The sequence below is a fragment of the Lissotriton helveticus genome, chromosome 5_1, assembly GCF_964261635.1.
Source record: "Lissotriton helveticus chromosome 5_1, aLisHel1.1, whole genome shotgun sequence".
Classification (NCBI taxonomy): Eukaryota; Metazoa; Chordata; class Amphibia; order Caudata; family Salamandridae; genus Lissotriton; species Lissotriton helveticus.
Genome location: NC_136065.1, coordinates 260,365,478 through 260,390,536, shown reverse-complemented (window position 1 = coordinate 260,390,536; position 25,059 = coordinate 260,365,478). Strand labels below are relative to the sequence as shown.

The 25,059-nt window shown below is 48.9% G+C and overlaps 1 protein-coding gene across 1 annotated transcript in view; it reads right to left on the bottom strand.

Moving 5' to 3' along the window:
- Window positions 1–2,052: 2,052 nt before the first annotated feature.
- ANAPC2 (anaphase promoting complex subunit 2) overlaps window positions 2,053–25,059 on the bottom strand; it is a 205,451-nt gene continuing 182,444 nt past the window's right edge. The window contains exon 13 of the mRNA XM_078642152.1: window positions 2,053–3,006. Coding sequence (XP_078498278.1) covers window positions 2,794–3,006 — 213 coding nt within the window. The 3' untranslated portion in view covers window positions 2,053–2,793. The remainder of the gene's footprint in view (window positions 3,007–25,059) is intronic.

Here is a 25,059-nt window from a genome sequence, read left to right as displayed (position 1 = left end):
TAAATTCCAAACACTAAAGTTGCCAACCTTCTCCCCAAACCGAACAGACTTGTTAAAATGTAGCCGCTTTAGACCTATATCCCTAATAAAAGTGATATTAAGATCCTGGCAAATCGACTCAAACGGGATATTGCCTCACCCAATATTTGGGAGTGGGTTTCGTCGGTGGGCGCTCATTCAGGTATCACATCAGAGCTCCTGCCCATCTACTGTGGGACTCAAAGAATTGCACAGCTGATAGAATTGCTCTTTCACAAGATGCTGAAAAGGTATTCAACAAGGTGGAATGGACTTACCAGTTTCATAAAAAAAAAAAAAATTCAGCCTGGGGCAAACATATCTCAAAAGTTAATGGGCTCTATCAGTCCTAGCAACTCACATTAACTGTGTAAGATTTCCCTCCAAACCTATACTGATTAAAAAGGACACCTCAGTCCCCTTTACTTTTCCTTCTGGTGCTAGAGACCCTAGCAATAGCCATCTAGTCTACGGATTATATAATTGGGATCCCATCGACATTGGGCCAGAGTAAGGTCTTTTTGTATGGTGATTACATTCTCTTAACCCTGTCTGACCCAAAACGCTTTTTAGAAGTCTTAATATTTCTCCTGCATTTCTAGGAATTCTTGGGGCACTCCACTTTGACCCACTCACAACACAAAAATCGGTCATTTCAGGCTGCCAACGCCACTAAGCTTCCAACATTCCTTCAGGAGCTCTGAGATTTTTCTTCTTGTAAATCTATCCTTTCAGAAGAGTAAAACACCAAAATGATGCTTCTCGTTGACTGCTCCTATGGTTTGGAACTGAAACGCACTAACCATCACAACAACGTCTTCCATGAAACCATCCCAACAGCCTGTAATTCCAGGTGTTTGAGACTTTTTCATAGGAATGACTGCTTTGGGTGGCTGAAATCATCTTCTCTGTGTAGCCTTCTCACAGAATCACTGTTAATATTCCTGGCAAAAAGATCTATTTATCTGTAGAAAGTAACTTCTCCTCAAACAAATGTTCCTCAAAATGAGGGCAAAAGCCACAAAAACATTGACCAACATAGTGAAGCAAATCATTTTGATGTGTAACTTGCTTTCTTAGGTGGACAGGCTCTGTGTGATTGGTAGCTGCTGTAATGCATCTCATCTGTTGATGGGTGTGGCTGAGTCCTGACTGTTCACATCATTCTTCCCTTGCAGAGGCAAGTGTGTTTGTTGCATGTACTTGGATCCTTGTTGGAATACATGATTTAAATCAATTGCACTTAAAAAAAAAAAGTGTGACTGACATTTAGAAAATAAATTAAAATAATTAAAAAGAAATAAAATTCTAAAACAAATTGATATTCACAGATGTTTACCTTTATCTTCCCGTGTGGAGTTAGCGTTATTCCTTTTTCTCTCTGTTGATTTGTCAGTGCATAGCAGTGATTGGGCAAGTGTGGTGGTTTACTCACTCGAAAGTTTGGCTGAGGCCAAATTAAACCTGTTTTGTCAGTACTGTTACTACAGTAAATTTAGATGCAACTTTTGTGATAACAAATTGCCCTGCTCGTTTTAACCCCACCTTAAATTTCCATACACTTAACTCATTTAGTGGTACTTTTTATCCATTTTCCAGCCAATCCCCATTATCCATCCAACAGTTTCTAAAACATTTTTTTTTAAACTATACTTCGATGTGTGGTTATCTCCACAAGTGTTGACCTCCAAACGAAAAGATGGAAAAGGCAGAAGAGGAGATCTCCGGCCATAGATTCATCAATAGCATTTGCAAGTACAGGAAGTACTACTACTGCAGTACAACTTCCTTAACTCAAAAATGCCTTTGAGAATAGGCCCTGTGGTGTGCAACAGACGTAAGATCCAGGAAAAATGAATGGTAGACAGCCTGTATTATGCCACCTCATGAAACACAAAAAAGAAAGTGATTGTTGGTGGTTTGTAAGAGTTGTGTAAGTTCCTTAACAGAAGAATGAGTCAAATTTGAAAATCAATAATGCTGCGTTTACTAACAGACTAGTAGTTGTATGAACAAATATGCTTTAATACAAACTCCTGGGTTAACCTTTTTTTATTTATAAAAATCTTTTTTTTTAACAAAACACAATTGTATCCACTGCTAAGGCATTTACATACACATCACTCGCAAAAGACACAAAGATTTTGAGCCACAAAAAAAGGTCAGACGCAAAAAGGTCAACATGTATGTGTCATTCGCTACAAAATTAATAACTCAAGTGTCAGATGAAATGCTTGCAGGGCCAAAATACAACCAATGCCTTGTAATTAAATAGGACAAATAAAAAAGTTATTCTATAAAACAAAATGGTAAAGGCCAATGCACAATAAATTAATATACACAGATATTTGCCAACAATAACTAAAGTAGTAGGTAGGTGGACTTTCCTTGGGAGAGACACACTGATCCAAGAACTTACTGTCAAGTGTTTAGCTCCACAGTCCGCATACTCTCAAAGTGTAGCAACAGTCTTTACAGATTCCTAAGACCAGATCTCCACATCAAAGTCTGGCAGAAACTTGTCTAGATCAGGCTAAATGCCTACAATCAGATCAACAATAAATGCTGTACTGCCAAATGCAATCCTTCACGAGGTGTCTGTGACCAGTCTGTAAGCTAGCACATGAACAAGTTGCAGAGGACTTTGCCACTGTGAACACGTACTCTCAGCTGGAGAACTGTCGGTACTCAGCAAAAAGATCGATGCCCACATGCCATCTTTCACCTTGGACGGAATGCTTCATAAATCCTCAACTCTGGATTCAAAGTTTTACATTAGCTAGAATTCTTGGGGAGTCGATAGACACCGCCTGAATAGACAACTTGCTGTTCGTTCACTTTCTTTTGGAGGAATCCCTGTAGCTCCTGCATGTCTATTTCAGACACCACAGGACCCGTCATAACAAACATTTTCAGCATACTGTGAATCCGCTCCAGGGGCAGGCTCTCCAAATTCGTCAGCATAGCCTGAATATAGGTCCAAAAAAGCTAAAAGGAGAACAACAAACAGAACATTAAAGAACTGAATTGCCAAAGTACTAAGGTAGGGTATTAGTTTGAAGTTTGCAATGACAAGTGTGTTGCATCTGGCATGCAGTTATCACTTTTTTCTGCTAAGTTGAATATGGATCCTGGCTCTAGCATTCTTGTGATTTCACACGTGTAGATAATGGAGAAAATATAGCCAGCATAAACAGCACCTCGGTTGTGTAAATGATAAACATCTTATTCCTTACCTCTTGACATTTCTGGACTACTCAGCTGCCTCTGACAAAGTCGACCATTCCACCCCTCATAGGCACCATTGAGTCTTTAATGGTATTCACAGTCCATATCCTTCAATGATTCTCCCCCCTACCTCTCAAACTAAAACCAGTTTGTTCACATGGGTATCTCCAGGTAACAAAAATCCCTATCAGGTGTTGAGTCCCCGAGGGCTCCACATTATCCCTGTTCATACTCAACCTCTGCAGGGAGCTCTACTCTCAGATAACAGTATGAATATTCAACAATAGGCCAACGATACAAAACTCTACTTGAAATTCTTCTTTGCTTCAGACATAAAATGCCTCAAACTTTGCTTGCACATCATGCAAGCCTGGCTGTCCATGGCCTAACTGAAGCTCAACCTAATCAAGACAGATTGCTGTAATTTGCCAACAACAACAAACAGGTTACAGTACCAATCTTGCTCAATGACATGATCCTTGGCTACTTCGCACCAAAAGAAACTCACCAAAAGACAAGTGAAGTGCATTCACATCATTATCACCCTCAAGGAACACGTTGTGAAAAGAATCTAAATCTGCCTGATACCAGCTCGAACGTGAGACTTGAGAACAGTGAGTCTGTAGAGAGCGAATGTCACACAGGCTCACAAAGCAACTTCTGGAGAAAACGGAGTCTTGGAGTTGATGTACTTGCAAACAATTGTCCAACCTCATGTTTCTAAGTTAGGTATTGTAAAATGCCTTTTGCTCCCATGAAGAGTTGCCTGGAGGGCTTCAAGTTTGTTTGACAGAAGGCAGCCTTTCAGAAGAGACTGTTATCAGACATTGTCTACCCACGTCTTTGTGTAGAAGGATGTGCTTATGAGCACTGACAGGTAGAATTGGGTCATTACGCCCTGATAGTTCTGACAAAATAACACTACAGGTATGGTGCTGCTGAACAAGCCGGAAGGTTGGCTGTTCCGCAAAAGCTGTCCTAGTGCCTGGCTTAAAGTGTGGTTACTCAGTCAGAGACAGAGTATTTTACTCCGTCGCTCTTATGGACTAGCGCACTATAAATGTACAGATGTCTGCTCAGGCAGTGAACATCTCGTACATTAGCAGGAAACACCATCACTGTAGTTCCTGTCAATCAATGCATTGCTGTACTGCTCAGTCAACATTACAGAGCTGTAGGGCACACCATCAATTTCTTTTTTTATTTCCAAAAACAAAATCCAAATCCCAAGAGGGATTTTCATTTTGAACATAAAAAAAGAAAATAAACCCTTCTCGCCATAGGATGTCATTGAAATGTTTTTACTTTCACTTCTTGCCACGTTTTGGATTGCTGAAAACCAAAGCACCCACTCTTAATAGGGTGGATGGACAAAGGACCAAACTTCTGACAATCCTTAATCTGACAGATGAGGTGCATGTCCGTACCGGAGACAGAATAGACTTCGTTGCTGACATACTGAAGTTCTACTCACATCTGAATAAGGCGGGCAGAGAGTTTAGTGGAGAGGGTGCTACGTCGCGAGCTGACAATCACAATGTTGAACAGCGTCCTGAGAACCACTCAATGGGAACGGGAGCTACCACTTACTTTTAAATATATACTATTCTTGTCCCAAGCGCTCAATGTCAATGCCCTTATTAACCATTCATATTTGCTAAAGTATTTTTGCCTATTAGGTCTAGATTATAGAACTGCAGCCACATTGAACATGAATGATTATGCCATGCCCATATGTCGATAAATGCCACAAAGCTTCATGCATGATTGCAGTGATGCTCAACTAGGGCAGAATGGAGCAAATGGAGATGTAAGCAGCTCCATGAATCTAATCCCCATTCTATGTCCTTATTCGAGGGTACCAATACATTTCCACCTTAATTTCAAATGACTAATAATGGCCATCAAAAGTGGTCATTGCATTGGTCTTCTAGCTGCAGCCTTCCCTAGCCTTCCCCAGTGCCACAGATTTAGCTCCTTAGCAGGTACACCGGTAGACAGCTCTAGGTTACTCTAGCTGGACTTGGGACTGAACACAGACAATTAGACAAAGTCTACAACTTAACTGGTTCCATTGTCAAACAACATGTCTTATAACAAGCTGTTATCCTTTTTAAGAGCACTCGGCAGCCATTGCCAAATAATGTCGACGTGTTTTAATTGGTAATCCACTGCAATTAAAAAAAAAATGAATGAGGAGCTTAATTCTTTTTGTAAAACAAATTTTATTGGGGTCTTGTAGATCAGACATTGCATGTACAGTGTTATATTTGTGCATAATAGGATGTCTCCAATATAGAATTTATGTATTTTCATACCTTGTCCCATATGGTAGCAAATATCCCCCCCCCGCCCACACCTTCCCATGCGTCAGTAAAGTCATATTTGTCAGCAATGAGTGTTGGGTCGGTGTGCACAAAGATAGGGTACAAGATAACCGGTGATCAGCACTAACCTTTGTGATTGAATCTTTGTAAACAGCAGGGGGTGTCCGGAATATTTACTGGGGTGCGATAGGCCTCAATGAGGAGCTAGTCTCGGTGATCCCGTAGGTGAGGCTATGGGGATGTCAGACTCTGGGGTGGTGAAATTATCTATTAGTGCTTCCCAAGCTTGGGCTGCATCTAATGTGCACATCCCGCGTTTGGCTTCTCTTAGTGGAATAATCTCCCATCATAAATCGCCCAAATCTCCATTTCCCTTCTCCATGCAGTTACTCAGGCACTCTCGGCGACATCCAATTCCTTGTAATTTTATGCTTGGCCAGGATGAACGGCAAGTCTTGAAATTTACTTGTGAACCCACCCCAGGAGACAGTGGTCCGGGGAGCAAGGAATATCCTGCTCAATGACTGTCGCAATCATAGTTGTAATCTCTGCCCAAAAAGTGCGCAGCAAGGGGCATAACCAGAACATGTGTAGGATATCTGCTCCCCTCTCCCCACATTTAGGGCAGGCTGCATCTGCCAGGTGGAAGTATCTACCAATCTGCTCTGGAGTAAGGTACGATCTTTGGAGGACATAATAATTGATTAATTTAAAGCGTTTATTCCTGAGCATTTTCGGTGTTCTCTCATGATAGTTTCCTAGTTCCTAGCAGTGATAGGGACTCCCAGACCCTCCTCCCATTGTGATTGCAGGTGTTCCAGCAGTTGTTGGAAGACGTCTCGTATTGCTTTACGTAGATATGAGACTGCCTTAATGGTACCTTCAGAGAGGGTTACATATTGGCAGTTCCAAAGTGTACGCAGTTCGAGGAGCCATTGCCCCAATGTTTTCTCAGCGCCGAAAATGTGCCTGCTTCAGATCAAATTCTGCACAAAACTCTTCAAATGGAAGCATTGATGTTTCTCTAAATAGGTCCCCCATTTTATTGACCCTGCCACAGTCCAGGTGTCGAGTCCACCCACACATCCACTATGGGTGATTTCTTTCAGCATGGAGAGAGGTAGGTCAGGACAGTATGATAAGGTATTTGGCTATGTGTTTTTTGCAAACAACTGTTCCAACATTTAGCAATAACCTTAAACTGCTGGGTATCTCTGGCAGGGGAATGTCTCACTCTCAGCAACACCTTAGTGAGGTCGGAAAGTGCTGGTGTAAAGGAGTTTGGGGTATTGTCCAGATCCAATCTGCTGGTCTCAGGCCAAGCACTGGAGCCTGGCAAGCTTTGGGGATTGGACTAGTCACAGACGGGTACCTTCAGCCTTAGTTTCACAATGGATGAAAAGAGGGGGATTTGTACAAGTCTCCATGTTCGTAAAAGGTAATAAAGGTGGGAAATCTTGGCACTCAGACAGAAGCTAGCCTGTGGGGTGAACGCACCTGTGCCCCTCTCAGAAGCTCAGATGCTGGCCAGAATGTTGCAAGACAGTCGTTAGGTGATATATATATATATATATATCTATATTCATGAGTTTTTTTGCTCTGTTTATGTATTTCATGCTGTGTATACATGGTCTTTATATTTAATTGTTGCATTTTACAGTGCTTGTTCCTTGCATTTGAAAGTGCCTTTCCTTGCATTTGACAATCAGTATTACCTACATGTGTTTTATAATTATTATCTGCTTATGCTTTATCACTTGCATTTGCCAGTTGGATTACTTGTGTTTTATTATGGGCTTGCAGGCAAGCCTCGGAGGAGTCAAAACGCATTATTTCCGGTCTGCCTGACAAATAGTTAACGCATTGATCAGCATCAATCACGGAGTGGCTGTTTTCTTTTCGTGGGGAGGGAGGGACAGACAGAGGGACACTTTTACCCGTTTCATTTGACAACTGGAAACGTCTTTCTCTTAAAGTGTCTTGTATGAATGAAACCCCAAGCTTCATTTTGAAATTGCTGTTTGAAGGTTCATTTGCCTCATTTTGTCAGTGCTGAGTTTCCTTTCAAAGTGTTTCTTCTTGCTTTACCGAGTGCCTCATCTTGGGAGAGCTGATATTTCTTTTATTTTGAGGTGAAAAGCAAGACAGGCTCCAACCATTGCAGGTGTGCTACTCCCTCGATTGGGTCTCTATGCGGTGTGGTGGGGAAGAGCCTGGACTTTTGTCAATTTACTTTTAAATCCGACAATAGTCCAAAGTTTTCTAACATGGCTCTGGTCCGTCCAAATCTTCCTCAGTATTGTGGAGGAAGATCAGTTAGTCAACCGCATTGAATGCTATGCTGTGATGGTGGCCCCTAATGCATAATCTCCGATTAATGTGTCCTGTTCTTGCATAGTTGGCCATGGGCTCCATGGCCAGTGCAAAAAGCGGGATAGACAAAGGGGCAACACGGTTGTGTTCCGCGACCCACCGGGTGTCTCACGGATAATACATTCCTTGCGCGGACCATAGCAGTCGGATCTGTATAAAGCAATCTTGTCCATGTTAGAAAGTTCCTGCCTAGTCCCATATGTACCATCACTTCGTATAGGTAGTGTCATTCTAGGCTGTAGAAGCACAAGTTACTTACCTTCGGTAACGCTACATCTGTAAGAAACAGTAGTTAGTGTTTGATTCCTTACTTTAGAATATCCCCAGGCGTCAGACTGGATCCGGAAAGTTTTCGTCAGCAGTACCCCTGCGCGTCGGTAGGCATCGTCTGCCGCTTCGCGTCAGTTGTGTACATAGCTTTCTACGCCAGGAACGCAGAACCATGCAAGAAACAGACACTGGTGCCATGAAACTAGGGCCCTCAAAGGGAGATACCTTAACCCTAGATATCGGTTTGCAGTACGGGGGAGGATGGGTGGGTGGGGCGGTAAGGAATCTAACACTAACTACTGTTTCTTACAGATATATCATTACCGAAGGTAAGTTAATTTGTGCATCTGAAAGAAACAGGTTAGGGTTAGATTCCTTACCTTAGACTAGATACCCCAGCAATACCAACCCCGGTGGTGGATCTGCAAACCAAGATAACACCAGGAATTCCTGGAGAAAGGAACAGCCAAAGAAGCCATCTCTCCGGACTTGGCTGACCAGGCAGTAGTGCTTAGCGAACGTGTGCAGCGAAGCACACGTAACTGCCTGACAGATGTCCTGCAAGGGGACTCCCCAACCCAGGGCAGTTGTAGCCGCCGTGGCCTGAGTGGAATGGGCGCGCAGCCCCACAGGAGGCTCCTTTTTCGCCAAGGAATAACAGACCTTGATGCACAAAATGACCCATCGGGAGATGGTCCGCTTGTGCACCGCCCGTCCCTTCTCAGCGCCCACTTAACCAACAAAGAGCTGGTCGTCTACCCGGAACTGGTGTGTGCGTTCTAGGTAAAAAGAGAGCGCACGTTTTGGGTCCAGACGGTGGAGCCTCTCTTCCTCTTTCGAAGGATGCAGAGGCGGAAAGAAGGTGGGCAAGGTGATGGACTGCCCGATGTGAACGGCCGCAACCACTTTAGGCAGGAAAGAAGGACGAGTCCTCAGAACAACTTTGTCCGGATGGACAGAGAGGAAAGGAGGCTTAGAAGACAGAGCCTTGAGCTCGCTCACTCACTCTTCTGGCAGAGGTGATGGCAACCAGGAAAGCAGTTTTAATCGTCAGAAGACGAAGAGGACAATTATGAAGTGGCTCAAAGGGAGCGCACATCAGATAAGTAAGTACCAAGTTCAAGTCCCACTGAGGCATCATGAAAGGAACAGGAGGGAACATGTGTTTGATGCCTTTCAAGAACCTATTTATAAAAGGGGACTTGAAAAGAGAAGGCTGATCAGGAAGCCTTAAGAAGGCTGAAATGGCAGAGAGATAGCCTTTGATAGTGCCCAGAGCAGAGCCCTGCTGGGCAAGAGAAAGAAGGAAGAGGAGAACCTCTGAAAGAGGGGTAGAAAGTGGATCCACAGCATTTGCTGTGCACCATGCCACAAATCTGTTCCACCTGCAGGCGTGTACTGTTTTTGTGGAGGGCCACCTGGCCGCCAGAATCACATCACAGACTTCAGGAGGCAAGTCAAAGGGCCTCAATTGTCGCCTCTCAATTTCCACGCAAGAAGGTGGAGACTGGACAGGTTTAGGTGGAGGACCATCCCCTGTTGCTGCAACAGAAGGTCCTCCTGAAGAGGCAGACGAATCGGGGGATCGACTGACATACCGAGTAGCTCGGGATACCAGTAACTTCGTGCCCAGTCCGGAGCCACAAGGATGGCTTGCGCCCGGTCGCGTCGGATCTTCTTCAGCACTCTGGGCAGAAGTGGTATAGGCGTACAATAGACCGCAGCTCCACTCATGACGAAAAGCGTCACCGAGCGAGTGCCGCCTTGGAAATTCCAACGCGCAGAACTGATGAAATTGCGCATTTTCTTCGGTGGCGAATAGATCTAACCAAGGCTCTCCCCACTACTGAGAGAGACCTTGCGCCACGTCCGAGTTCAGACGCCATTCGTGATCCATCATGCACCGGCGGCTGAGTTCGTCCGCCCTGGCATTCAGGGAACCTGCCAGGTGTTGAACCACCAAGGCGACGCCCTGGTGTTCCAGCCATGTCCAGAGGTGCAGAGCCTCCTGACAAAGGGTCCACGACCACACCCCGCCCTTTTTGTTGCAGTACCACATGGCGGTGGTGTTGTCCGTGAACACCTGCACTACACTTCCCCGGACAGAAGGAGGGAATGCCTTCAGTGTAAGTCTGATCGCCAGAGCAGCTCCAGAAGGTTGATATGGAGCCAGAGCTCCACCGGAGACCAGAGGCCTCTGATCTCCGCCTCTCCCATGTGGCCCCCCCATCCCAGGAGGGACGCATCCGTCACTACCGTGTGCTTCAGTTGGGGTAGGGAGAGGGATCTGCCACTGACCCAATTGCGGTCCGTGAGCCACCACTGCAACGGTCTTGCAGTGCCTTCTGAGATCAGGACATGGTCGAACAGGTTGCCCTGATGCTGTGCCCACTGGAACTTCAGGTCCCACTGCAGAGCCCGCATCCGCAGGAAGCCATCAGCCCCAGGAGCGTCAGCCTGACCGAAACTCGGGATAAAGGCTGAAAGATCGGAATTAGAGACTGAATATCCCAAACCCGCTGCTCGGGAGGATAAATCTGTAACTGCGCCGAGTCCAGAACCGCTCTGATAAAGAGGAGCTTCTGAGAGGGGCACAGGTGTGACTTCGGCACGTTGATGGAGAACCCCAGCGAGTGCAGGAGATCGGCCGTAGTTTGGAGGTGGGAGACGACTGTCTCGGGCGAGCCCGCCTTCAACAACCAGTCGTCGAGATAGGGGAAGACTGGAACCCCTGATCTGCGCAGATGAGCAGCGACCACCGCCATCACTTTCTTGAACACCTGAGGGGCACTGGTGAGGCCGAAGGGGAGCACGGTAAACTGAAATTGCTCGTGGCCTACCGTGATAGCGCCGGAGGGCCGGCAGGACAGTGATGGGGAAATATGCGTCCTGCAAGTCCAATGCTACCATCCAGTCTCCAGGGTCTAGGGCAGCCAGGACCTGAGCTAAAGTCAGCATCTTGAACTTCTCTTTGCGGAGGAAGCCGTTGACGCTCCAGAGGTCCAAGGTAGGGCACAGGCCCCCTTTGCCCTTCTTGGGAACCAGAAAGTAGTGGGTGTAGCAACCACGTCCTACTTCTGGCCAAGGAACGCGCTCGATGGCCCCCTTGGCCAAGAGGGCCGTAACTTCCTCCTGCAGAAACTGCAAGTGATCCCCCGACATGCGGTGGTACTGCGGTGGCATGGCTGGAGGGGTCGCCTCGAAGGGGAGGGAGTAGCCCCTTCGGACGATTTGCAGCACCCACCTGTCCGAAGTGATGGTACGCCAGCGGAGGAGGTGATGGCGAACCCTGCCCCCCACTGGCGTCGAATGGGCCTGAAAGCTCAGACTAGGAAGGCTTTGAGGCAGATGCTGCGGGAGTGGATGTGGATTGACCGGGCCTCTGTCCCCCTGCACCGCCACGGCGGTTACCAGGTCCGCGACCGCGTTGAGGTTCGTTCTGCGGCCTGTGGCTGGACGAACGTGTGGGGGCGCCCCTTCCTTGGCCACGAAAGGGGCAAAAAGCAGAAGGCTTCTGGCTCTGGCCCGACAGGCCCAAGTACTTGGCCGTAGCCATGGAGTCCTTGAAACGCTCAAGCGCACTGTCTGCTTTGTCGCCAAAAAGGCGACAGCCATTGAAGGGCATGTCCATGAGCGTGGACTGGACATCCCCTGAAAAATTGGCGGAGCTCAGCCAGGCGTGGCGACAGATCGCCACCGTCGTGGAAATCGCTCTGCCCAGCGAGTCCGTGGTATCAAGTCCACATCTGATGGAATAACGTGCTGCGTCCCGCCCCTCAGAAAGAGCTTGGGCGAGCCGTGCCCGGGCCTCCTCCAGACACTGGGGCAGCACGTCCGCAAGCGTATACCACAAAGAGTGGGTGTAACGGCCCAAAAGGCAAGCGGTGTTGATAGACCGAAACCCCAGACTAAGTGAGGAGAACAGTTTCTCCCCAAACTGGTCAAACCTTTTGGATTCCCGATCTGGAGGGGCAGTCGGGTATGCGGTCTGGGATGTAGAGGCCTGGATCACCAGGCTCTCGGGGTGGGGTGTACGGACAGAAGGCAGGGGTCACGCGGAGCCGGGCGGTGGCAACGGGTCACGTTCCGATCCACAGGGGGCACTGTGGAGGGCTTCGCCAGGTGCCCATCAGAACGTCTGTGAGGGCCTCATTGAATGGCAGCAGAGGCTCCGAAGAGCTTACTGGCGGCTTTAGCACCGCGGTGAGATTAGTCCTCACGGCCGCAGAAGGGAGCTCAAGAGGCAAGGCCTTGGCTGCCCAGCACAACACCACCCCATAAGTAGTACCCTCTTCCGTAGCCACGGAGGGAGGAGAAATGAAGCCAGTGTCAGGCGAAGTGGCAAGGCCACTGGCATCCCCCCAGCTCGTCTGCCCAGTCCTGAATCAACTGGCACTGCTGTGCCACAGGGTCCTCAGACTCCTCCCAGTCCTCTTAGGTGAATTACTTACCCACCGATGCCGGAGACGGCGCCGAGCTGAAACCGGGGACGGCGTCGTCCGAGGATGGCGCCGGCAGGCCTCGATGGAGGGAAGTAAGTCCTCATGGCCACAAGGAAATCACGTACCTCCTCCAGCGTCACATGCAGTCCAGGGACCGAAGGGTATGGGACTGGACGAGACACCTGCGGCTCCGGCGGAGCCACGCGGTTGGTGCCACCCGAACCCTCAGTCGAGTCTTTTTAGTGTGCCTCGACTTACCTGAATGTGAGGACTTGGAGACCGACGAACGGTGCGGGCTCCGGCTCCACGACCGGCCCCTCGACTTCCACCTCGACCGAGACCTCAAGCGGCGCGGAGCTGACTGCCGGAGCTCGAGTAGCTTGCGGGACCGCTCCCGCCTAGCCTTCGACGTCAAGGCCCGGCAGTCGGGGCACGACTTGTCGCCGTGGTCAGCCCCTAGGCAGTAGACACCCGAGCGGTGGGGGTCGGTCACCGACATCAGGCAGTGACAGGCGTCGCGCGGTTTGAATCCAGGCATCCCTACTGGCACCAGGAGTCAAATTGACTCGAAAAAGATAGCCAAAATAGGCCAAAAAGTTAGTCAGAAAGGGACTAGGGTACAAGCTCTTTCCGGAGCTGCTCTTGCTGGCGCGGAAAAAAGAAGAACTGGCGGCAGTGCGCGAGCGCGGCGTCTAAGTACTCCGACGACGTCATCCCGGCGATCACGACACGGACGACTGACACGGAGCTGCAGACAACGCCTACCGACGAACACTTTCCGGATCCAGTCTGACGCCTGGGGATATTCTGTGCCTCATAGGAACAGTCCAGTCCGAACTACCAAGCCATGTCTTTTCCAGACCAGAATCAAGCATCCAAGGACCGGTTTCTGGCTATCAGCCTTCATTCAGCCTGGATAGCTTGACTCCAGTGGTGTGGAGAGCCTGGGACTCACGTCTGAGCATACCCAGCCCACTCGGGGTGAAAATTGCAAAAAACACAGTTGATGGACAGAATGTAGAACAATGTCATACATTCACCCCAGTACAAGGATCTGGGCCTAAATCCATCATTTTTTTGCACTCCACACCACCCTGGGTTAGACACTGGCTATATACAAATCAGCTCTGACCCTGTGCCTCATGGGAACAGTCCAGTCCGAAATACCAAGCCATGTCTTTCCCAGACCAGAATCAAGCATCCAAGGACCGGTTTCTGGCTATCAGCCTTCATTCAGCCTGGATAGCTTGACTCCAGTGGTGTGGAGAGCCTGGGACTCACATCTGAGCATACCCAGCCCACTAGGGGTGAAAATTGCAAAAAACACAGTTGATGGGCAGAATGTAGAAAAATGTCATACATTCACCCCAGTACAAGGATCTGGGCCTAAATCCATCATTTTTTTGCACTCCACACCACCCTGGGTTAGACACTGGCAGGGTATGCTCAGACGTGAGTCCCTTGCTCACTTTGCCACTGGATACAAGCAAGCCGGGCTGAAGACGGCTGCAATGCCAGAAACCGGTACTCGGAAGCTTGTTACCGGTCTAGGGAAGGCATGGCTTGGCAGTTCGGGCTGGACTGTTCCCATGAGGCACAGGGTCAGACTGATTTGCATATAGCCATGTCTGAACTGGGGTGGCAGAGTGGGCTAAAGAACGGTGATGGATTAAACCCAGATCTTTTGACTGGGTGTGAGTGTTTGATTGGTTCAGATGCTCCGTCCATCACCATCCCCTTTTGTACCGCTTTGGCTGCCATAAGTGTGGCAGGGTATGCTCAGACGTGAGTCCCTTGCTCACTTTGCCACTGGATTCAAGCAAGCCGGGCTGAAGACGGCTGCAATGCCAGAAACCGGTCCTCGGAAGCTTGTTCCTGGACCAGGGAAGGCATGGCTTGGCAGTTCGGGCTGGACTGTTCCCATGAGGCACAGGGTCAGACTGATTTGCATATAGCCATGTCTGAACTGGGGTGGCAGAGTGGGCTAAAGAACGGTGATGGATTAAACCCAGATGTTTTGACTGGGTGTGAGTGTTTGATTGGTTCAGATGCTCCGTCCATCACCACCCCCTTTTGTACCGCTTTGGCCGCCATAAGTGTGGCAGGGTATGCTCAGACGTGAGTCCCTTGCTCATTTTGCCACTGGATTCAAGCAAGCCGGGCTGAAGACGGCTGCAATGCCAGAAACCGGTCCTCGGAAGCTTGTTACCGGTCCAGGGAAGGCATGGCTTGGCAGTTCGGGCTGGACTGTTCCCATGAGGCACAGGGTCAGACTGATTTGCATATAGCTATGTCTGAACTGGGGTGGCAGAGTGGGCTAAAGAACGGTGATGGATTAAACCCAGATCTTTTGACTGGGTGTGAGTGTTTGATTGGTTCAGATGCTCCGTCCATTACCACCCCCTTTTGTACCGCTTTGGCCGCCATAAGTGTGGCAGGGTATGCTCAGACGTGAGTCCCTTGCTCACTTTGCCACTGGATTCAAGCAAGCCGGGCTGAAGACGGCTGCAATACCAGAAACCGGTCCTCGGAAGCTTGTTACCGGTCCAGGGAAGGCATGGCTTGGCAGTTCGGGCTGGACTGTTCCCATGAGGCACAGGGTCAGACTGATTTGCATATAGCCATGTCTGAACTGGGGTGGCAGAGTGGGCTAAAGAACGGTGATGGATTAAACCCAGATCTTTTGACTGGGTGTGAGTGTTTGATTGGTTCAGATGCTCCGTCCATCACCACCCCCTTTTGTACCGCTTTGGCCGCCATAAGTGTGGCAGGGTATGCTCAGACGTGAGTCCTTTGCTCACTTTGCCACTGGATTCAAGCAAGCCGGGCTGAAGACGGCTGCAATGCCAGAAACCGGTCCTCGGAAGCTTGTTACCGGTCCAGGGAAGGCATGGCTTGGCAGTTCGGGCTGGACTGTTCCCATGAGGCACAGGGTCAGACTGATTTGCATATAGCCATGTCTGAACTGGGGGGGCAGAGTGGGCTAAAGAACGGTGATGGATGAAACCCAGATCTTTTGACTGGGTGTGAGTGTTTGATTGGTTCAGATGCTCCGTCCATCACCACCCCCTTTTGTACCACTGGGGATATTCTAAGGTAAGGAATCTAACACTAACCTGTTTCTTTCAGATTGCCTTTTCTATGTCAACAGCGAACACTGCAGTGCTTGTTAGATTATAGTCTCCAGCTTCTAGTTTGGCCAATTAGCCTCCAGATATTTATAGCGGTGTTACAACCATTATAAATCCTGCCTGATCCGGGTGAATTAATTTGGGCATGGGAGGCAAGATATATCAACAACAAGGGGAACCGTGAGTGGACGATATTTAGCGGGGTCCAGTGTACATGTCCAGGAAACTAGTAGCACAAGAGGGGTACAAAGTTCCCCGATGGGAAATATAAAACACAAGAGTGCGTGCAGCGTAGAGGAAGGTAAAAGGAAAAAGGGGCATTTCCCTTTTTGGAACTAAAACCCTCACACACCTAGCAAGCTAGACGTCATGCTTCATCATATGGGTTCTGCTCCTCGTCAGACCGGCGCTGCAATGTCTGACGGGCACCCGTAAAGGGGCTCTTTATCGGAGATCTTTTCTTCCGACCATTTGGTGCATGCGGGTGAGAGGGCGAGTGAAAGTGTTGCCGTGAAATAGTGGTGAATTAAAAAAGGTGGGTCAGTCCACAGGGAACTTTATTAGAGTGGCTGACACCCTTGGTTAAAATGGGGGGAGGGGAGATATGTGCTGGAAAAGTTAGCAGCAGAACACCTACGACCCTCTGGTCAGGTCAACATGTTTCTTGCTGTCATGGCAATTCTTCAGGACCTAAGTGCTCAGTACTACATAGTGAAAAATGAATATAAATTACAACCTTATTTCAGGAGGTCAATAAGTTGGCAGGCAAGCAGGTCCTGCTGTAACAATGCGACCTAAGGGAAAATATATGTAATGTGGAAAAATGATCAATGCTATGTTCCATTGTTTCCGGGATCACATGTATTCTACGCTGAAAAAGCACTCTGATGGCAATAAAACCAAAAACTATAAACAAATTATGTTAATAGTGACGAGAATCCCCCAAGCCTGGGTATAGCTATGTTACCAAGGCGAAGACGCCTGAACAAATGAAGCAAGGGAGGGACGTAGAGACAGACAGATAGGAGCTTACCCTAAGTGAATCCCTAAGGCGCCTCGCAGTCTGCTCCCGTGGGACCTGCACCAATGTGTCAGATACCTAAAGGGAAGAATATAAAAGCAGCAGAAACGCTGCCTTAGAACCAACTCACACGGAGGCATTGATGTGAGTTGATCGCTATGAGCTCATAGATGGTAACTGTAGGAGATAACCGGCTCAAGAATAGTCCCCTAATACACTGCGAGGTGAGCGTAATTGTCAAGAAGTCAAAGCAAGGGCCCATGAGGCCGTACAATACCCATAGGAGCATCGTGGACACTGAGCTCGCCCTACCCACGTCAAATACTCCCACCGGAGGTGAACAGTATAGTGAGCGATTGGTCAAGGGTCGAGCCCGTGTGTGGACTGCAACCAGCAGGCATGGCACCAATGCCCATACAAACCCCGCTCCTTGAACTCCGGACAAACGTCCTCCACAACAATGGCGAGTCGGAGCTATCTCGATGGTACAAGCGCTCCCAGCCCGATACGTCACCTACAAGGTAAAGGGCTCCAAAATCTCCGAGCCTCGCAACACACTTACCTGATACGCGTGCGGTCTCAACCGTCACAACCTACCCCCACGAGCCTGGTCAGGGTGTCAGAGCGACTGGTAGCATCCACGGGGGATGCCCACGGTATTAATAGTAACCGCATTTCCGCATGGTCACGCTCGCGGTGGGCGGGGCTCCAGCAGGACGGGACTGCGCATGCGCCAAGCACTTGCTATGAGTAGAAACCCAACCGACTTCAACCTCAGTAGACTGCTGCGAGTTGCGGCGGGCATGTTGGGAGAACTCGCAGTTTACCGGGTCAACAATACCCATGTCAGTCTGTCTTGAGAATGTTAACACAAGTAAACCAGTAAACACACCGGTTATGCACGCATGGTTAATTGTATCCACAGAGACACAAGATGGTGAGGTAACATGCCAGCAGCCTGATAAGATATGTGGGTCATTTGGGAACGAGTGAGAGGGTCGTGGATCAAGACCCCTTGCATTAAGCGACAGAGGAGGAGACCGCATGCATAATCGTGAACCGTCTCAAGTAATGTGGCCAAAGGTGATCGAAAGGTAATGCCTCGCTAGGGAGTGACGCCACCACACACTGCCCCCCCACTGTGCCAAGTCATGTGCCCAAAGGAGAGGGTGGTTGCAGGGGAAGTGTAGGAACTCAGAGTGTTACAGAGAGATCATTATGATTGAGGCGGTCTGCCAATACGCGCATGGACCGGTGCCCATTCTGTGTAGGCAAGGAAGTGATGTCCGTATGTTGGAGGATGAGGAGTTGATGCAAGTGCTGGGACTGGCATATGCTCATTAATCCACATGAGCTCAAATTAATCCTAATGATACACAGCCTGTAGGAAGGTAGATCCCTGACTATGGTTGCCCCCAACTTTTTGCCTGGTGTTTTGCTGGTTTTCTGACTTAGTTGACCTGGGGCCCTGCTATTCAGGACCCCAGGCCCACTGCTCTCTCTGTAAAATGGATTCCATGTACCTTAGGTACATATCTAGTTGGATACTGAGTCACCTTATCAGTTCCTGTACAGTGTACCTTAGGTACCCAGGGCATAGGTGTACCCAGGGCCTACCAGGGGCTGCAGCATGTATTATGCCACCCCTGGCTGGCCATCCAAATCTGACACAACTGGCTGCACGACAGCTGGGGCAAGGTGGTGTAAACACCCTTTGCTTTAGATATAGTATTCCTATATCTAACCCTAAAAATGGACACATATATTCCTATCAGTCACTCCTATGGCAGGCCTTAACAATCCTGAAGGCAGAGTGCTTGGAATAATGTGAAATGGTGCTCTGGCATGAGCTGAGCCCGTTTGCAGCTTGTGGAACCAAGTCCTAATAGCTGTTCCATGATAACGCATACCATATACTCTTAAGTGCATTATAATCCTCGCGGTTATATGCCAACTCTGGTATCGCTTTATCAAAACATGTCGAGTAAGGTGTCATACGAGTTGGAATACTAACCCCTCGCCAATTCTGGCGACGGGGTTAGCATTCCACCCTTCTAGAGGGACGCGACATGTATGTAACCTGTAACCCCGGTTAAAGTCAGACATAGCCTCAGCTCCACAAGATGGATGCTGCCACCGAGACACAAGTCTGCCCTCCTGCTGCTGGGAGTCCTCCCAGCACAGGAGGCAAGGACAAAGGGTTTCCTGCCAGGGGCGGTGCCAGCACCGTCCCAGACAGGGTTTTGTGTATTCTAGGTAGGCAGGGCTTTAGAGGAAGGTGACTGCAAGTGGCACCCCGGTGCTCACTGTGCATAGGCCGGCTGAAACCAGTTCCAGGGGCACTCCAGCCCCTGGCCTGGGGAAAGCCCGCCAAAGGAGAGGTGTGTAACCACCCCCCTCCTAGTCCCACCCATAGGGCAGGACTTAGTCGCGTGCCAGCCCCTTTTTGCAGGATAAAGGTAGGAACTGGCCCCCTTCCAAATCAGATCATCTTTGAATCCTGAACCAACTTTCTACAAGAAGGAACTCAAGACTCTTCTCAAGATTTCTCCCTTGTGACTAAGGAGTAGTCACCCTGCAGCAGCAGGCACCAACCAAGCATCGCGGTTTGTTGCCAGTCTCTCCTTCGGATCAAGACTGCTCCAGCACGACGAGAACCGGCTTCCCTGGCACCTCTGACCTCAACCTGCATCATCAGCCCAGCTGTGATCCGTGGGTGTGACGAGACCTCGAGGGACCGGCCATCTTCAGAACTGCACGACGCTTGTCCAGCACGACACCCAAGTGACCCTCGACTGAGTGCTTTGGGGTAAGAGAAGCCCCGACCCTGAGCAGCTCCAGCACCGAAGTTCAGCCCCCCTGCATCCACGAGATCTGCGTGGGGCCCTTCTGCTTTTTGCTGCTCACCGCGTTGTCCAGGTCGCTTGCCCGTTGGCTAGTGGCCCCTTCACGACGCTCCACGACGACAAACACTGCTGGTCTGGTTGCTCCAGACTGGCCCTTGCTTCCCTCCATCAGAGAAGCACCCTGGACCCTCCTGGCCCACTCAAGACGCCATTTTAGGTCCACCACGTGGGCCTTGCATTTGCCAAGACTTGTTGCCCAATCCTGGGTCCAGCGACGTCGACAGCAAGAACCTTCGTGGGACAGCTCGCACCTCCATCCTGGTCGCCGGCAACACCTCCTGGTCCGAGAGACTGCAGAGCCCAGCAGCGCCCACTCACCTGACTGCGGTGACTTCGCCCGGTGCCATCCTGGTGCCCACTTAATCACTGGCTAGTGATTCAGAACTTGGTCCCCTCTGCTTTCAGGTCTTCTTCCCTGATCCAGGCTTGGATCACTCCGAACTTTCTTCACTGGCCGCCTGCCAGCAACTCTTTCTTCAGGCTCCTGGTTCATCAACGAAGAAACCCGACGACACTTGAACCCTATGCAGCCGCAGCCCCTGGGCTAGGTAAACCGAGTACTCCGGTGCTCCAGCGTAGGCCCACTCTCTAAGTGTCTAGATCCACTTTCGTTTTTGACCTACCTAGTCGGGTTCGCCCGAAAACACTAACTTTGCATTTACTAGGATCCATAGACTTTGTTCCGCATTACGCGTGAGAGTTCCCACTCTGCACACGACGTCCCTAGGTCTCCTGCTAGCAATCTAAAGGTTCAGTAGTCCAGTCCTAGCGATCCCAAAGCCTATGAGAGTAGTACTTACCTGCTAGTAATTTCGCATTCCTCTTTTGTAGTATATGGTTTTTCGTGCCCCTCGGGCATTTGTGTAAATTGTGCAACTTAAAGTATTTTCGTAAGAGTTTTGTTATGTGCTTAGCTCCCTGACTCAAAGAGTTCAGGGTAGTCTTGTTATAAATAAATAACTGTTTATTTTCATAACAACTTGTGTGGTGTCCTTTCACTTGGTGTTCAAGGGGTAATGTGATGGTAAAACAGCTGGCTTAACATGCCCTCTAGAGTCTTAGCCTTAGACTGCTCGTATCCATGCTACTAGGATAGCTGGTCTATAAGGTTGACTTACAACCAATCATCAATAAGGGTTGTTTGGACTGATACAAAGTGCTCACTAGAATAGTGAACATTATATATCAGGCCAACTTCTCACACAGCCATGTACCAGGTATTGGGAGCTAGTTATCTGGAAAGGCCATACACTTAGGGATGTGGAGCCGTTAGTGAATGGTCATGGGGGCTGTATGCGTATAAGCAGATAGTGTATTAAACGTCTGGTAACCTCCGGGTCAGAGCTAGCGTGCCAGAGACACCCATGGCACAGAATCATTTAGACCCATCGTATCAAGTTTTAACCGGTGGACCCATCTTTGTTCGATTCGAAAGAGGGCCTGCTGTGTAATAGAGGGATGGGACTCTAGAACCAGCCAACGGACACTGTCTGCATTATGGCCCTCTCGTGTATAGTGTTCGTACAGTCTGGTATGTGTCTTTGATCATCTGATATTGCGCTTATGCTCCATGATTCTTAGTTTAAATTGTCTCATGGTCATCCAGATATAATCCTTATTGCAGGGACAGGTCAGGATCTAAATGCATCGCGTGCTGTTGCAATTGGTATGTCTCTGGAGATGCCACGTGAACGTTTCAGTGAGAATGATCTCTTTGCACTGATGAGTTTGTGGGCAAACAGCGCAACCCCCACATGGAAAATGACCCCACACGGGGGTGGGAGGTCCCACAAAGTGCTCTGGCTGCTGGTGTTTTGGTTCTTGGGCCGTGTATGGATCAGAGCATCCTTCAAATTGGATGTCAAAACGGGGGCGGGGGATATCCAGACCACCTGCGTTAATGATATTCCAATGTTTGTTTATACTGTTTTTAATGTAAGCCGAGTTTTTTGTGAAACTGGTGACGCAGGTTATCAGTTCTTCTTGCTCTTTAGAGCGAGTTTCCAGTAGTGTTTCTCTGGGGTTATTTAAGGCTCGTTTACATGAGTTGTGGATGAGCCTGGTTGGGTACCCTCTGTCCTGCAACTTGTGTTGTAGAAGGCTTGCTTCTTGCTTAAAATCAGCTTTGTTGGTGCAGTTTCTGCGAACCCTGAGGAACTGTCCTAATTGGAGACTGTCCCTCAGGGCTTTAGGGTGATAGCTGTCGTATAGCAACAGGCTATTCCTGTCAGTGTCCTTGCGGTAGAGTGTCGTGCTAAGCCCAGTCGGGATCAGACTAATGCTCAAGTCTAGGAAGGGGATAGCCGTATCTGAGATGGTGCCAGTAAATTTGAGGAATGGATTCCGCTGATTAATCCAGGTGCAAAAGGCCTCGCAAGTCACGCGGTCCCCTTTCCATAGTACGAGGATATCGCCTATGTATCTGCGCCAGAGTGTTATGTTGTCACTAGAGGGGTTATGTGCGGCCCTGATGACACTTTCTTCAAACGTGGCCATGTAAATGCAGGCCAAGCTAGGGGCGAAGGTAGAACCCATAGAGGTCCCCCGAATCTGATGGTATAGTTGTATTCCATACTGGAAGAAATTCTCAGTCAAGGCTAAGTTTGCACAGGCTATTATAAAGGAGATAGGTGTGGGTGAAGTCCACTCTTCCTTTCGCAGAGTCGTTTCAACGGATTCTAGGGTGGCCTGTTGCGGGATGTTAGTATACAGTGCTTCCACGTCTAGTGTAAGGAGGAGGTCAACACCCTCCCTCCCCTCGATGTTATCCAAAAGATGGAGCACATCCCTAGTATCTTGTAGAAAAGATGGTATTTTCCTAACCACTGGTTGAAGGAAAGAGTCGCAGAATTTTGAGAGTGGCTCAAGTAGTGAGCCAATTCCTGAGACAATTGGAGGGTGTAGAAATATGGTATCACCGGGTCAGTAGTCCGCAAGAATGCTGCTTCATTCTTGGTGATCCATTCGTTGGTCTCACCCTCCATAAGTAGGCTGGTGATGGCAGTAGTTAGTCTTTTGGTGGGGTCAGCAGCCAAAGGTCTGTAATGGGTGGTATTTGCTAACTGGCGTTTGCACTCTGTGTCGTAGTCACAGCTATTCTGGATCACTGTGGCACCCCCTTTGTCCGCCTGCTTGATAGCAATGGTCGTGTCATTGTACTGCCTGTCTCTCAGCTTTGCTCATGTTGTTAAAACTGCTGGTGTTAGGTCTGGTGTCCAAACTTCTGAGGACTGCCCTCTCGAAAGTAATACCTCAGCTGGTACCATATTGTCAGTTGGTGTGAAAGTCAACGGTTTACGCAAGCCGGTGTCAGTTCTCTCATTCTCAGGTTTATCATGAAAGAATGACCGCAGCCGTACCTTCCTAAACAATTGCTTGACTTCACACATCTCAGTGAAGCTATCCGTTATCGGTGTAGGGACAAAATCCAGACCCTTTTCTAGAATCTTGGTTTCCAAAGGGGTTAATGTTCTATCAGAGAGATTTACTATCAAACTCTCCTTCCTCGTGTCGTGCTCCTGGTCTCCACCGAGGATGATGTCGTTGGCTGGTCTTGCCATTGTACTCCCTTTTGGGGTCCTCCCTTGCGCCCTCTTCCTCTGCCCCAACCTCTGTCGTGAAAAGGGGGGTTCATTGGGTAGAACTGTGGCGGTCCCTGAGGGTAAAAAGGGTATTGCCAGGGTGGCATCATTTGCGGTGGCCATAGAATATAGGTCCATTATTGAACCCTTGGTTCCAGTTGCCGCGTTTCTGACTGCGATTGTTCTTGGGAGGCTAGTTCCCACTCGAATCACTGCCAGAGGATCCCCTCCGGCTCCCGGCGTCCGAGCTCTCATTAGAAGAGTAGCCATTTCTGTTGTTTATATATCCATCTTTGAGATAGGGATACACCTTCTCTTTGTCGAATCTGGCTACATCTTTCTGTAGTTTGGTCATCTTTTGTTTAAGGAGGAACTCTTGGTTCTCTGCGATCTCCTGATTGATCTCAGCCAATTTCGTAGTATAGGGAGTCTTAGTTAGTGTCCCTCTCAAAGCTGTTTCAATGGCTGTGATTTTTACCAGTAGAGCGTCTGCCAGTCTTTTGGCCGTTTTCACGATTAGGAAAAGCAGGTCTTTTGTGCACTTCCACGAGACTTGGCACCAGTCTACCTTGAATTGGCCATCTTCAAGGAAGAGTCTCGGTATTATGTTTACAATCAATCCCTGTGGAGCGATATTGGCTCTCAAATACTCGGTCATCATAGCCCCATGGACAGTAATCCTGAGCCATTCTTTTTTCATGATGGTGAGTGTCGCCCAATCATCATTTGTTGAGCCCGAGGCGGTGGCCCCTCCAACCCCAAGAGTGAGGGAGCTGATCTTAAAGCCTCAGCTATTGCGTCTTCGTCAAAACTCAGACCTGGAACGTCCTCCATGATTGGTAGGAACGGGCGGAGTAAATGACAAGGTATGATCTGAGAAAAATCTCTGGATGGAGGGCCCTGGAGTACCAAATGTGGTGTCAACAGGGATCCAATGGTCCTATCAGTAAATTGTTACTGTAGGTAACCTCAATGGTTCCGCGGGAGACCTCCCCCGCACAGTATATCAACAAAAAGGGGAACCGTGAGTGGAAGATATTTAGCGGGGTCCAGTGATCCACAAGGGACAGACACCGGTCCCAGGGAGGCCAATTGTCTCAGGAATTGGCTCACTACTTGAGCCACTCTCAAAATTCTGCGACTCTTTCCTTCAATCAGTGGTTAGGAAAATACCATCTTTTCTAAAAGATACTAGGGATGTGCTCCGTCTTTTGGATAACATCGAGGGGAGGGAGGGTGTTGACCTCCTCCTTACACTAGACGTGGAAGCACTGTATACTAACATCCCGCAACAGGCCACCCTAGAATCCGGTGAAACCACTCTGCGAAAGGAAGAGTGGACTTCACCCACACCTATCTCCTTTATAATAGCCTGTGCAAACTTAGCCTTGACTGAGAATTTCTTCCAGTATGGAACACAACTATACCATCAGATTCGGGGGACCTATATGGGTTCTACCTTCGCCCCTAGCTTGGCCTGCATTTACATGGCCACGTTTGAAGAAAGTGTCATCAGGGTCGCACATAACCCCTTTAGTGACAACATAACACTCTGGCGAAGAAACATAGACGATATCCTCGTACTATGGAAAGGGGACCGCGTGACTTGCGAGGCCTTTTGCACCTGGATTAATCAGCAGAATCCATTCCTCAAATTTACTGGCACCATCTCAGATACGGCTATCCCCTTCCTAGACTTGAGCATTAGTCTGATCCCGACTGGGCTTAGCACGACACTCTACCGCAAGGACACTGACAGGAA